Source organism: Brugia malayi, assembly GCF_000002995.4.
Source record: "Brugia malayi strain FR3 genome assembly, contig: Bm_v4_Chr1_scaffold_001, whole genome shotgun sequence".
Lineage (NCBI taxonomy): Eukaryota > Metazoa > Nematoda > Chromadorea > Rhabditida > Onchocercidae > Brugia > Brugia malayi.
The window spans coordinates 2239668-2255809 of NW_025062475.1; the positions used below are offsets into that span (position 1 = coordinate 2239668).

At 22.1% G+C, this 16142-nt stretch overlaps 1 protein-coding gene across 1 annotated transcript; it reads left to right on the top strand.

Moving 5' to 3' along the window:
* Positions 1–12163: 12163 nt before the first annotated feature.
* Bma-ras-2 (Ras-related protein M-Ras, putative) lies at positions 12164–14513 on the top strand (the record flags this gene model as incomplete). The annotated part of the gene is made up of 5 exons (XM_001893589.1): positions 12164–12277; positions 12458–12545; positions 13176–13363; positions 13764–13940; positions 14442–14513. The coding sequence occupies 5 exons, from the start codon at positions 12164–12166 to the stop codon at positions 14511–14513; spliced, it is 639 nt and encodes a 212-aa protein (XP_001893624.1).
* Between the last annotated feature and the right edge of the window lie 1629 nt (positions 14514–16142).

Sequence of the window (16142 nt, forward strand, 5' to 3'; positions counted from 1 at the left end):
TCTTGATTTATGCTAATATCTATCTAAAAGCATCATGAATAATCCATTACATTATCAATTCCCACCAAATTTTTTTTAATATCAGTTTTTTTTAAGATTAAACTTTTGATATTGAAAATTCATCTATTTAAATGAAAAAAAAAAAAAAAAAAAAAGAAAAGAAAAAAGGAAGAAGGAAATGATTCTTTCACTTTTGAAATTGCGAAAAAAAAATAATTGATCGTTTTGTAGTCTTCAATTAGCTTCTAATTGAAGGGGTTTGAGAAATGAAAAATTTTTAAAAACTTCCCTTTCTTCCTTTTCCGCCTAGAAAATATTTCATTGATTAACTGAAATCTGACACCTGAAATATGCTAATTAAGCAGAAAAATGAAAAGAGTAAGAAGCAAAAATTTATGCTACGTTAACTAGAAAGATTTATATTTGAGTGAGTAATGATAAATTAATTAAGCGCTAACAGCAGATTGTATGGAGTTTTCTAGCAATAGCAATAATACTCGATATGACATAAAAGTGATAATAATATTTAAATATTTGAAAAAAAAAATCAGAAATTAAAGTAAATAATAACTGTCAAATTTATCATTTTTGAATTTAAATGCAACATTGTTACATTTATATGAAAAAGTAACATTCTGTAGGCGCAGATACTCCTTTACTTCAATATAATTCAAACAAAATATTTATAAAAAGATTATAAGCACTTAAAAATATTATCAGTTCAAGAGGCTAGTGATAATGATAACAAATACTGTTATGATGTCTGAAAATTATGCTGCCGCTTTAAACAAATCCAACAATGGAAACTAATACAGAATTAGAGGATATATTTATTTTCTTATATTCTAATTTTTCATTTAATTGGATCTAATTTTTTACTCATTAAAAGAAATAAAATCAAAAAAAAAAAGGAAATTTAACAAATCACGGTTTTATACTATTTATCAATTATCTTTTTAATGGAATTCTATTTCCATCAATGAGAAATATTAATAAACTATTTTTTCTGAAAGTGTAAAGCTAAAAAAAAAAAAAAGAAATTAATTTTTACAGGTGAGAAAATTATCGATGGCATGCATAACCAATGATCGATAGAAGATAGTGCATTATAAGCTACCTCCATTATTAATTAAAGAATTAATGTTATCTTAAATGTAGAACTGGGTTATGATGCTTGCATAATATTTGCCTACTGTATTTACATAATATACATAACATATTTACCTACTGTATTTACATAATACATATCATGTTTGCCTACTGTATTTACATAATATACATAACATATTTACCTACTGTATTTACACAATACATATCATGTTTGCCTACTGTATTTACATAATATACATAACATATTTACCTACTGTATTTACATAATATACATAACATATTTACCTACTGTATTTACATAATACATATCATGTTTGCCTACTGTATTTACATAACATATATAACATATTTGCCTACTGTATTTACATAATATATATCATATTTGCCTAATGTATTTGTATAACGTACTATCGCGATATTTGGTTACTGTAGTTTGCATCGTATGAAATACCGCATTTCTCATTCTACAGTACCATTTGACCACTGTACTTTGCATCGTACATTATTACAGTATTAGTCTACTGCATATTACATTGCACAATTTGTCGTAATATTTGAAGATTGTATTTTTAAATATGTCCACTAATACAGCATTCTTTTACCAATTTTACATCCGATATAATTGCTATAAAACTAATAAACAAACATAGATGTACTTATTTATTTTGTAATTTTACAAAAGAATAAATAGCATTAAATGATTATTTAAATTTTCTTTAAGATTTTGTTGAAAAATTTTCAAGAATTTACTTTTTTTACAGTAATTCAATTTTTTAGTTGCATCTTTCCGGTGAAAAGATAATGATGCTATGTTGTAATTATATTAGCAATAAAGAATTAAAATTAATGATGAATATTTTACTGCTAAAGAATTCTACATAATTCTAAATGATGTGATTTATGATCAGCAATCAGCTTTTTTCTTTTTTCATTTTTGGTACATTACATAATTAGTAATTTTATAAGCAAAAATTTTATTCTAGTAAATTTAAATTATTTAAAAAATGAAACAAATAAGTACATAAATAAATTATACATAAATTATTTTTAAAATGAAACAAATATGATTTTGAAATGCCTACATATAGGATTTTCATTCACTTAAAATTATGTATGAAATGAAATGGAAAACAATTGATAAAACGGTTTCATTTTTTTTTTTTTATCCTTTTTACATTTAGCAATTACAGCAATACTTCGATTCCTTCATTAAAAAAGAAAGTTTCAATGCTACTCTTAGAAATGAAAACTGACAAAAGCTAAAGTATGCAAATAATGCATAAATGGTTAAAAACAAACAGATTTCAATTTGATTTTCTATTTTAATTAATATTTACATAAAGTGACTCATACTATTATTAGGAAGCTATTGACTACTATAAAAATTACTATGAGAGCTTTTCATATCGCTTAACAACAAGTTATGTTAAGCATACTCAATAACAACTTTTAATAACTAAACATTCATTTTGTTATTAAAATATCCATTTTAAGCATACTTTGGAATATTAAAAGCTATGGAATATGAATGCATCTACTTTAATTTATTAATTGTCACACACATTTGTGACGTAGATGAAAAATTCTCAAAAATTATTTAAAACCATAAATTTTTTATCAATCTGAGATAAGAAACATTGCAAATAATGAATTATCACTTAAATTTACTGAGTTAGAATGATGTAATTAAATAAATTAATAATAAAATGCTATAAAATTGATAGCATTGTAATCATAGCTGTGATAAGGAAATTATTCAAATTGTTGATAAAGCTATCAGCAATTGTTAACATAATGTACTGTTATCTGATACTGATACAACCAAATTTATTTAACTGAACGGCTAGGAATTCATAGCATTTGAATAATCCTTTACTCCATTTTATTTATCCAATTCTGTTCTTTGAAACAGATTGATTTTATTAAAAATCAATCGTTCAATTTTCTGTTTGTTATCGATATTTCAGCAATTTACCTGAAACGATGAATTCATTAAAATAATAATAATTTTTTGATTTGATATTTATCATCGGCTTATGCTTTACTCAATTATACCAATTCAAATTTAGCTCCTTTATAGTATATTTTTCAAATTCTTGAAATAATCAGGAATAACTGATTCTTTGGCATAAAGCAGTTGATGATTTATTATTTTCTTCTTAATATTTTAAAACTAATTTCGATATACATATATGTATTAACTCAATTAAAGCATCAAATTTAAATAAACTGCAATAAAATTATCAAATATAAGTACTGCTATTCAGTGTTTACCAAGAAATCATCAATTTGACAAAAAGCGCTATTGTCGCATTGCTGTCACTTTATAGCAAATAATATAATTGGCACAGAAAGATTGAAAATAATAAATTCCAAACTATGCAATGGATACCTTTGTTATTATATTCTCATTTTTCTCATTCTTAAAAGAGCCATTAAAACATTTTGTAATTTTGCACTACAGAAATATAATCATAAAATATTGATTGCTTAAGAGAAGTAACAAAAAATTTTCATTGAAAAAACAAACAAAAACTTTTTCCACCTTAATTAAAGGAGTAAAAACATTCTTATTAATATTTAATCTTTTTTAGTAATACAAAAAAAAAAAATTTTTTTTTCTTTTGTTCGTTTTAGCTACTTTTACATAATATATGATAAATAACATAGAAATACAATGATAAAGCAATACAATAGTATCAATTTACTGATAAAAGCTATTATTGATAAATAAATAATGAATGAAGAAGAAAAATTTAGTGTGAAATTTTACAAAAAGTTTTCAAAAATATATTTTATAATTATTTAAAAAAAAATAATAGTAATCAAAAACAAACCAAATATTTCAATGCAATAGCAGCAATACAATAAGAAATATTAAAAAAAATTTTTGAGAGATATCTGATCGACGAATATGACAAAACATTTTTTCTGTTTGGTCAAAAATACAGCAATTTTTCTCTCTCTTTATAATTTTGGAAATTTTTTTTTAATTTAAAAAATTTGTTAGTATTTTTATTTAAAAAAAAATTTGATCAGATTGTTCCAAGTGGTAATTCAACTTATGTCATTTATGCATTGCTGATATAATTAAATCTTTTTACTACAGAATTTTTTTTTGTTTTATAGTATTTCATTCATCTGTTTGCTTAAAATAATTTAAAAATTAATTTTTTAAAAAAATTTTTTTTTAAATTATTTTTTTTTAATAAACTGCTAAAAAAGTTAAAATAAAAATGTTTGAAAACAAGAAGAAAGATGATGCATCTTTTTTCAACATTTTATCATCTTATTTCATGCTAAATTAATGCTAATCTTAATTTTAAATGACAAATACTTTCATTTTGATGGAATATTTTTTTTCTATATTTTTTTTTTTTTTTTTGCTAACTTTTTATGACTTTTTGTTGCTATAAGTAATTTTTAATTAAAAGTATGGGCAACTATCATATATAATCATTGCCACTAACAAATTCACTTTCGCTATTTCTGTTCATTTTTAATTAATTAAAAGAACAAAATTTTTAATTGTAATAAATTCATATCATTTATATCATATACTTAGTATCATTTGTTGATAAACAACTATTATCAATAAATATTTTGGGAATTAATTTTAAATATTACTTTTTTTAAAAAGTAATTAAATCTTTGTTTTTTTTTCTTCACTTTTTTATGATTATTATTGCTGCAAAACACTTTTAATAGATAAAATAATAAAGTGAAATAAACAATTTCCACTGTGAAATTCTATTTGTTATATTTTAAAAGGATGAAACCGCTTGACAGGTAGTAAACAATTTTGTCCTTTATAAGAATAAACTTAAATAGTAGAACATTTTTGAAATTAAAATATATTAATATTAATATTAAAATGATAAATTAAAAAACAAAATAAAACATCACTACTCCCTAATAATAACTACTATACTTGAATTCATTACAAATTAATTTATAATCACAAAAAAAAAAGAAACAATAGCAGTTTGTTATTGATTATTCTACTAATATCATAAAAATTAATTATATTTATTTTATTTTATTTGAACATAAAATTTGCACAATTTATGACGTAAACGTTTGTCATACGTAATATACGTGATACATGCACGAGAGATGTGTAAATATTAGAAGAAAAAACAAATTAGCTTAATTTACTTGAAATAAATTGGTTATTAGAATTGATAGAGAGAATTCTAACTGTTTAATTTATGCACTAATTAATTTTTATAATTGCTTTTAAAAAAATTGTTATATTATATTAATTCAAATACTTTACGACCAATGGACACGCATTCTACGTCATACAAAATTTATATGAAAAATTGCTAGATAATTTGAAATTATTTCTTACATTCATTGCATGGAAGTAAATTTTATTGAGCATTGCTTAAATTAAGTAACTTTTCAAGTTTACTTATTTTTTACGTAGCTGTGTTAAGTTTAAAATCAAAGATTATTAAAATTGTTTTAATTTATCAATTATAATAATCTAATTTTTTATTTTATTTTATGCAGAATTAATTACAAAATAAATTAAACAATTTGAAAAATAAAAACAACTCAATCAATTTAAAACACTAAACATTTAGTTTTTTTTTTTTCAAATAACTTTTTTTTTAAATTTAAATTTTTGTTTTCTTTTTCGTTCATCCTTGATTGATTATAAGAGTTGATATTGATATCATTGATATCAGTATCATTTTTGATAATGATATCTACGGAATAGAAAACCGAATGATGAACACAGTGATAATATAAATAACATTGTTAGCCATATAGAAATATTTTTTAGACATTTTGCTTCTAAATAAAATCATTTTATTATATTATACTTTGCAAAAATATAAATTTGATTTATTATTAATTCATTCTTAATATATTCTTTTTAAAAAACAAAAAAATTTTTTTTAATTTATTATTTTTAATAGCAATCAGTTATAGTTATTACCTAATTTTTATGTTATTTAAAACTTTGAAATTGCTCAGAAAAGATAATTAAAGCAAATATTTAAAATAAAAAATAATTTCAAAATATAAAAAATATATTTAAAAAATAATAGTTACTAATTAGTTTACCTGATATTGGATTGAAATATGCTTTAATAATTTCATACAATAATGTTCTCAATGTCACCGCAATATTACCTGTCTAAATTAATTACTATTATGAACAAATTAATTCTAACATATGCAAATTTAATCCATTAATTGAATAATTTTTGAGTAATTTCTTCTTTTTTTAAATCAAAAAGGTTTGATAATTTTAATTAATCACAACTATTATGTATTATCATTTTGAAAAATAAATGAATTTAAAAGAAAAAATAGAAAAAATAAAAAAAAATAAATGAAAAAAATTAATAAAAATATATAATAAAGCAATCATTTGCACTTTTAAATATCAATTATAATTCTAAATATCAATAAAATAAAGCATTAATTTACACATTTAAATATCACCAGTAATAAATATCAATAAAATTAATAATAATTAAATTTAAATATCAATAATAATTCTAAATATCAATAAAATAAAGCATTAATTTACACATTTAAATATCACCAGTAATAAATATCAATAAAATTAATAATAATTAAATTTAAATATCAATAATAATTCTAAATATCAATAAAATAAAGCATTAATTTACACATTTAAATATCACCAGTAATAAATATCAATAAAATTAATAATAATTAAATTTAAATATCAATAATAATTCTAAATATCAATAAAATAAAGCATTAATTTACACATTTAAATATCACCAGTAATAAATATCAATAAAATTAATAATAATTAAATTTAAATATCAATAATAATTCTAAATATCAATAAAATAAAGCATTAATTTACACATTTAAATATCACCAGTAATAAATATCAATAAAATTAATAATAATTAAATTTAAATATCAATAATAATTCTAAATATCAATAAAATTAATAATAATTAAATTTAAATATCAATAAAATAAAGCATTAATTTACACATTTAAATATACTAATACACTAGAAAATAAATATCAATAAAATTTATAATAATTAAATTTAAATATCAATAATAATAATTTGCAGCATAACACATATATAAATGATTGTTTTTTTTTTTTAACTAAAAATTAAATATTTCAATACTATTAATACATAATTATTTACTAAGCAAACTCACAACAACAATAATATTAGCCCATATGAAAAATGATTTTTCGGTAATACTAGCAAGGAAAAGAATAATTCCATTAATGCAAATTGTTGAAAGTAAAAATGGATGTGATTCTAAGCATTGTGTCATTTCATTGATAATACATTCAAATGTTATCAGTGCTGATGATAATATCACCATTATTGCACCCAAAAGAAATAACCATATCTATAAAAGAAGAAAAAAAGATTAAATTAATTTATATATTAATTTATTAAATTAATTAATTTATATAGAAAAAAAAATTAAAATTAATATAAAAAAAATAAATAACCATATTCATAAAAGAAGAAAAAAAAATTAAATTAATTTATTATTTGCATTAAATTAATTTATTTGCTTAATTTTAAAATAAATAATCATATCTATAAAAGAAGAAAGAGAAATTAAATTAACATAATTAAAAATTAAATTAATTTATTAAAAAAAAATTGAAAATTATTAAATTAATTTATTTGCTCATTATATTTGTTTAAATTATGCATAATTCATTCAGTAATATAATAAAATATTATGCAAGACATTTTAAACTATCATTCATTTCCTTAAATTTTTAATTAAATGTTTTTTTTTTTTTTTTTTTTTTATTTATTTATATAAAATTATTTGTTTGATAGCAATAAACATAAAATTATTTTGTAATAATGCAAGTATAAGCATAAATTCCCATCATATTACTACTATAAAATGTAAAAGTAGCAAAAATGGTTACTAAAAAAAAAGGAAATGAAATTGAAATAACGATAATAATATATAATATATTATTAAATACTTATTTATTTAAATGAATAAATAAATAATTTTTAAGATAGAAAAAGCTAGAAAAAAATAGATAAATAAATATGAAATAAAGAAATTAAAAAGAAAAAAATTGAAATATTCGAATAAAAACTAAAAATTTTTGCATGCCTTTATTGGCCTCCACATTATTATGAATTGCAAATTGTGAAATGTTATAATTCAATTAAATGAAAATTTCAAAAATTCAAGAATGAAATTTAAATGATAATTTTTACTGCAAATATTGCAAAAAATATATTTGCAAATAAACAGTAATTTTAATTGATAGAATATTTAGAATAACTAAGATTCAACCGAATCATCAAAACAATCATTTCGAAAAAAATAGCAAATTTTTTGTACATATATGCAAATTTCAAATAATCTTTTAATTTGATTTAATTTATAATCAAAATAAAGATATATATAAATGCATTTTATTGAAATGAAAGCATACTTTCTTCATTTTTGAACTTAACCTCTCTTTGACCTTTCAAAAACACTTTCTCTCTCATCTTCAATTCCTCTCTCTTTCCCTGAATTGCATTTGGAAATTTAATATTTATGAATTAATTTAACATAAAAATTTTTAACAAAACATTTTTTCAAAAGTAAAACAAAAAATTATAATATTTTGAATTTAAATTATTAAATAATAGTTGATAAATTGTTAGAAAAAAAAAATATGCACAGTGTTTATTTTTATATTTATGATAAAAAATTGCAAATGAAAAATATATAAAAAAAAAAATTAATTATTACAATTTTTTTTTCTTTGCTTTTGAATCCAATTTATTCACTTCATCTTATTTTGCTCCATTTTATATTTTATTTGATTTGTAATGCGCTTGAAATTTTATTTAGACAACGAAAATAAGCAAAATTTAAATATTCATTTTTATTTCATCAAAAATTTTCAATTTAAAATTGTTTCCTTAAAATAAAGTTAAGTTAAGCAAAAAAATAATAATAATAAAGAGATCATTTTAGATTAACTCTTGCAAATATATCAGTTGCCATATAAATAAAAAATAAATCAAAAAAAAAAAAAAAAAAAGGAAAAACCTGTTAATAAAGTAACAAATAGCCGAAGTTTGGTTCAAAGAAAAATCAAAAACAAAAATAAAAATTTTCTACGACTATTTTAATTATGTAAGTAAAATCAGTTATAATTTTCGTAGTAAAATGGGAACAAATGCAAAAATACCACTAATTGTATATTGTAATTTGCTGATCAGAGCATATTTGCAAGAAGTTCGCAACAATTAAATTTATTCAACAACAATAATTTTAGGAACTTAAAAAATCAAATTATTCAAACTGAAAGAAATTTAAATTTATAATTCAAACAATAAAAATTACAAATCAGTAATATCAGATATAAGAATAAAAAATAGCATTAATGATAGCAGAAATAATAACAATTGTAGTGATAATATTAGCAATAATAGCAATAATAATGATAATAACAAATATTATTATTAACAAATGATAATAATGCTGATAAATGATAAAAAAATAATAATAATAATTGATAAGCAATAAATATTAATAAACAATACTGATTAACCTTTACTTATATTTATATCATTTCTTCAATTGAGTGAAATTTTAAAAATTCAAATGAATTATAAGGTAGTATTAACATTTATATTTTTTTCTAAACAAATAATCATAAGTAATTTCATCAAGAAATACTTATTAATTAAAGTAGAAAGAGGAGAAAAAAATGTAAAAGTTAATTTAAAAAATTCAAAGTATACAATGAAATATTATTACTCATTATAATCGAATCATTTAATGAAAAATGTTAAAGTTTATTTCATTTCATTTTTTTTTGTTTTTTGTTTTCTCATTGCCAATTTCATTCATTCAACATTTTCGTATTGATTTTCAATTAAAATCCTTTTTTTTTTGTAATATACTGTTGCTGCGGTAGTGGCAAAATGTCAAAGATGAAATGATGTAATAAAAATTTTTATTTCCGTTAATGCATAAATGGTGACAATTTCTAATTTTCTTCCTTGTCACCCTTTTTTTTTTTTTTTTTTTCTCTTTTTCTTTTTTCTTTTTTTTTCTTTGAATTTTCAATTGTATAAATATAACTGCAATGAAGCAGAAGACTTCACAACCATCCTTCTTTTTTTTTTTTTTTTATCAAACTTTTTAAATTATTTGTTAAATTTATTCTCTTTTTCATAAAATTTTCTCTTCTTTTTATCTTTTCTCTTTCCCTCTCTCTCTCTCTCTTTCTTTCTTTCTTTCTCTTTCCCTTTCTCTCAATATGTATGTGTGTGTGTGTGATCATTTTTCCATATTTAAGATAACCTAATGAAATAATTACATCGTTTTGAATCATTCTAAACGAGCAATACCACAATGTTACACTTCGCTTCTTTCTTTCTTTTTTTTTTTTTTTTTTTTTTGGGCATTTATTTGATCAATGTCAATTTTTATTCATTTAATTTTAATTTTTCATTTACTATTAGTTTATGATTCAAATTTTTTTCAAATATTCCATCAGATAATTTTATTAATAATTAATTATTAAGCAATCTAATATATGTAATTAAACTTAATTAATACTAATGATTAATTAAAGGAGAAAAAAAAAAGAAGAAAAATTGGAATTGTTTATTTGTAAAAAATAGGAAAAAGAAAATATTAAATAATTAAATTGTAATTAAACTTAATTAATACTATAATTAATTAACTATTCTGAAGGAGAGAAAAAAAAAAGAGGAAAAATTGGAATTTTTTATTTGAAAAAATAGAAAAGCGATGATAAAAAGGAAAATGAATTGCTAGAAGAGTTCAGCTGAGAATTAATCAATTATTTATTGCTTATAAATTTTGAAATTCTTTTTTAATTATTTTTTAATTTCATTTTTTTTTTTTATAAATTTCATTTCTATTTCATTTTTGATCTTTTTTTTCATTTAGATTTTAAAATTTTCATTCCTTTTCTTTTAATTTGATAATTTAATAAATTTCACTTAAATATTTAACATTTTTTGAAACGTTACGTCATCATTTATAATCAATCAAATATATTTGTTACATTTATTAATTATATATAGATCATTGCTTTTTTTTTCTTTTTTTTTTACATAATTAGTTGATTATAGCATGTAAATTTGGAATTTTTCTTTTTTAAACAATTTTTTTTTTTTTTAAATTTCATTTCTATTATTAAATTTTATTCGTTTTTTTTTTTTTTTTCAAACTTGTTAATTTAATGTAGTTTATTTTATTTTGCATTTATTCTTATTACTTCATTTTTGCTCATGTAAAACGATAAAAGAAAAAACGATGAGAAAATACGTTGAATTTTAGTTTAAAAGAATATTCATTTTTAAAATACTATCATACCTATCAAATAAATCTTTTTATTCACATATAATCCAATGAACTGTAAACTGTACGTATTATGGCCGCGTGAAATAATGCTTCTTCCATTCTATTTGTTTGGATGAGTTTTTTTTTTTGTTTTCCAGTAATTCAAATTTTATTATTTATTATAAATGGAGTAAACAGATATGATAAAATTGTGCAGAATGTAATGATGGATCGATCTTTCATCTTTTTTTTTCTTATTTGTAGAAAATTGCCAGAATATTAAATTAAAACTTCCAATTCAAACTTAATGTATGAATTTAATCAGAAGTTGTTGTAAATAGAATTGATACAAAATATTATGTGAAAATGAGCAAAAATAGGGTAAGATTGTTATAATATTGAAGTAAGTGTTTTATTACCATCTCCTTTGATAACATTTTATTGTTATGCTTAACAACAGTTGAAATTATTGTTGTGCATTACATGCTATTGCTTCTATAAAATTTATGTGACTATAATTTCTTTAAACTGCAAATTATGCTATTTTTTTAGTTTTTGTTTTTGCTTCTTTTTTGTTTTTTCACGAATAACTTTATAGCTGACTTTTGTTTGTAAGTTGTAAAAGTACAAAAGCATTCAATGGATCATTAGTGTCGTCTCAATTTGAAAAGCACTACTCATTTCAAATCTAATAGTTTGAATTTTTAGGACAGCATTTCTAAAAGATGGCGACTTCGAAAAGGCCACCAGATGATGACTCGAAATTACCGACATATAAATTAGTAGTTATCGGTGAAGGTGGTGTAGGCAAGTCTTCCTTAACGATACAATTCTTCCAGGTTTTTTGTTTTACAATTTTCGTCTTCATATTGATTTTTTCCTTACTTTCATAATAGTAATTGTAATATCATCATGAATCATTGGATTGAAAGATAATCTGCACAAACACCAGTGCTATCATTAGGCGAGTAATACAGTAAGTATAACAAATAATGTATGAATATAAGTTTAATTTCTAGAAACATTTCGTTGATTATTATGATCCAACAATAGAGGATCAATATATTATTCATGCCGAAGTTGATGGCCAGTGGGTTATCATGGATGGTGAGTATATATTTAATTAACTTTCTGTGGCATTTTTTTTAACCTAAAACCGAATCGTTTAGATTTTTACGTTTATCGAAAATAAATGCTTTCATTATGCTTATAGCGCTTTGAATGTTTATTCTAATAGGAGCGAAATATAAAATGCATATTCGATAAATTTTGATTGGTTTGGATAGTTTGGAAATATATATAGTAGAATTATGTATTGTCTCTTGAATTAGATTATTAAGATTTTTATACTGTGCTTAATCATGTTGGAAACCTAGACCAATTTTTCATCTAATTGGATAAGTTTAGGTAGAAAAGCTGATTTAAAAGGAATAAGTAGAGGAAGTGATAGGTTATATGTATTTTGATAATTATAAAAGTTTTTCCAATGAAAAATTTCTGATCATTCACTGTATGGTGTCTTTTTTTTTTGGTAGGACGACTTTGTATGTCAATTATGGCTACTTAAACTTATCCAGTTAGAAATGATTTACAAAGCCAATTTGCAAATCATTCATTAGTCTACTGGTTAGATGATACCTGGTTTGAAGCTTGTGAAATTTATATACTGAGTTCATCGATAGTTCCATTTTTTTATGTCTCCATTATATTAATATTGGATTAGTAATGAATTTTTAGTGTTGGATACTGCCGGACAAGAGGAATTTTCTGCTATGCGTGAACAGTATATGCGTAACGGCCGAGGATTTCTTTTGGTTTATTCAGTAACCGATGTTCGTAGTTTTGAAGAAGCACCGAAGCTTTTTGATCAAGTATTACGAGTTAAGGATAAAACAGAATATCCTGTATTGTTAGTGGCAAATAAGGTAATCTTTAATGAAGTTTTTCTCATTAATTACTGTTTTAGCAGCCAACATCTGGTCATCTTCTGATTATTCTGTTATGATTGATAGTCTTATTTAAATCTTTTTATATGTAATTTTATTCTCATGTTTAATCTTGCTTATGTCCTATCATCCTCGTTCTTTTCCTGTTTCCTTCCCTTGAACTGAGCATCATAATCTGTTCAGGAAGTTTTGTTTGAGTCGACAAAAACAATCCATTATATACTTGCATATTCATTAATCAGTATTCGTAGTTTTGAGGAAGCACTATAGCTTCTTGGTCTATATTACCAAATAAAATATTCTGTATTGCTAGTATTATAAATGAAGGTTGCTCCAATGAAATTTTGCTAAATTGAACATTAATAACAATAATTTCTAGATTGATTTAGTAAGTCAGCGAAAAGTAACGGAACAACAAGGGCGGGAACTAGCCGATCGGCTTAAAGTTCCATATATTGAAACTTCAGCCAAAGATCCACCAGTTAATGTGGATGCGGCATTCCATGAATTAGTTCGGATTGTAAAAAGTTTTCCAAGTGATGAGGATAACGATACAGTAAGTCCTTTCCGCATATTCGTTCTTATTTTTTTTACAAAAAACATTCTTATACAAAAAAAATGTCTTGTTTTGGAATGCACTATAGTTTGCCATTTTTTGCACCATTTTTTTAAAAAAGAAATTCATCTTTTCAAACTATTTATTACATGATATCTATTTTTGAGTTAATTCAAATTTAATACAAGTAGATTATGATTGGCTGCGTGGAGCCTTATCCCTTTGCATATCTACGAAACTCAATTGGTTGTACTATTCATACTATTATGAATGAAAAGTACTTTCATTTAATCCTGATAAGCGAAAGGGAATGTGTCTCTTACAATATTTTTCTTATTTGAACTATTATCTCACTGCAGCTGATGCTGCATAATTGAGTCTCTTATGTAATTATTTATTGCTAATGTCTGAGCAAGTATTCTGTAGACATAAAATATTGAATTTCGAAATATTTAAATGAGATCTGATTGCTATCTGATTGAATATGATATTTTCTCTTAGAATCACGGTACAGTTTCTTATGGTGGAAGCAAAAAGAATAAGAAAGTGAAGAATAAATGCCGGATAATGTAGCGTTTCGAATTCAACTATCGAATGAAGTATCGTTCTTTACTTGTTCACTTTCAACAATGGCTCTTCCTTGATATGTTTGAACTTTTGCGACAATCAGAAATATTTTGAAATTAAAGAATATCGGCAACGAAAGTTTTGGTACTGTTTATTTTGCTGAATTGTTTGCTTGTTTTTTTATATTTCAATTTTGGATGTCTTTTTCCAAATTATATGGTGAGGACCTTTCACCTTTTGTTTTGTCTTGTTTTTTTTTTTGATGTGTGATGGGCAACTATTTGACTTTGTTAATTTGTTCAGGTTTTTATTGTAATGTTTTTGGATGTTCTTTATACACTGATGTAATTAGATACTGAACATAGTTATGGTACGCTTGCGTCTTCCTAACTGTTCGTTTTCATTTGAATTTGTTTGAATCTGATAAGCTATTACTTTGATCACAAATGCACGTTCATCTCTTCTGAATAGTAGTTTGCATGAATGGAAATCAATTGGAAATTTGGAACTTGATTATTGGAGATGATTTCGAATGTTACGCTATAATATACATTTTTATTTTTATTTTTGTTCTAATTTGCTCATTTTCTTATTTACATACCCTTTAAATTTTCGTAGTTTGTTAAAGTTTTGAAATTTTTTCCTCAGCTTTTTCTTCAGTTTGAAAATTTTTCTTCATATTTCACTTTCTTTTGTATTATTTTCCCGTTAATATCACTAAAGTGCCTATTATAAACATTGTTCTTGCCATTATTTGCATTAATATATTTCATTAAGAATAGCATTTCTATATTTTATTCGCTGTCATTATTTCGTACTGTAATCTAAGTTTAGTTCAACCGTTATTCTCATCACACACCTTGTTTGAGAATATCGGCGAGATTAGCACACAGTATAGTCTGATGCAATTAGATTACTATATTTTAGTAGTTAATAATTTGTTAATTAATTATTTCTTTATTAAATTATATTGTTCGAAAAGTATTACTTCTTCGATGAAGGAAGAGAAAAATGTTAATGAGAGTCATTTAATTCGAAATTTTCGATAAAGTCAAAATGTGATATTTCTTCTGATAATTTAAGCAACTGCTTCAAGGTGGAGTTTTTTTTTCTTTCCGCAAATTTTCAAATTAAAATTTCTTTTTTCCTTTCATGTTTTTAATGTTTGGAACTGATTATATTTAATCAATTGCATTTTCAACATCTGTTGAAGTATTTTTCGGGATTCTCTGTCTCATTTGCTGTTTAGTGCTACTTATTATTGTTATTATTGTTGTTATTAGTACTATTTTTATTATTATTGTTGTGAATATTTGAATTTGTTGTATGATAAAAGAAGACGAAAACACTATCAAATAAATGAAATATATAAATGTAACAGTGATCGCATTGATATGCAAAGTTATAAGAAATTCGAACGTTTCAATTTTGAATTCTAGCATTATGGTTTGCATCCGTAAAATTGATTGCCTAAAAATATGGGTAAAAAGCATTTCCTGCTTAAATTTATCATCTTTTTGCTTTTATTATTTCCTTCTATACATATTTGAATTGGTACAGAAACAATACTACAGATTAAAATATTCTAGACCTAAAACACTTTCATAAGCATTTCTTCTTCAGATTTTCTATTTT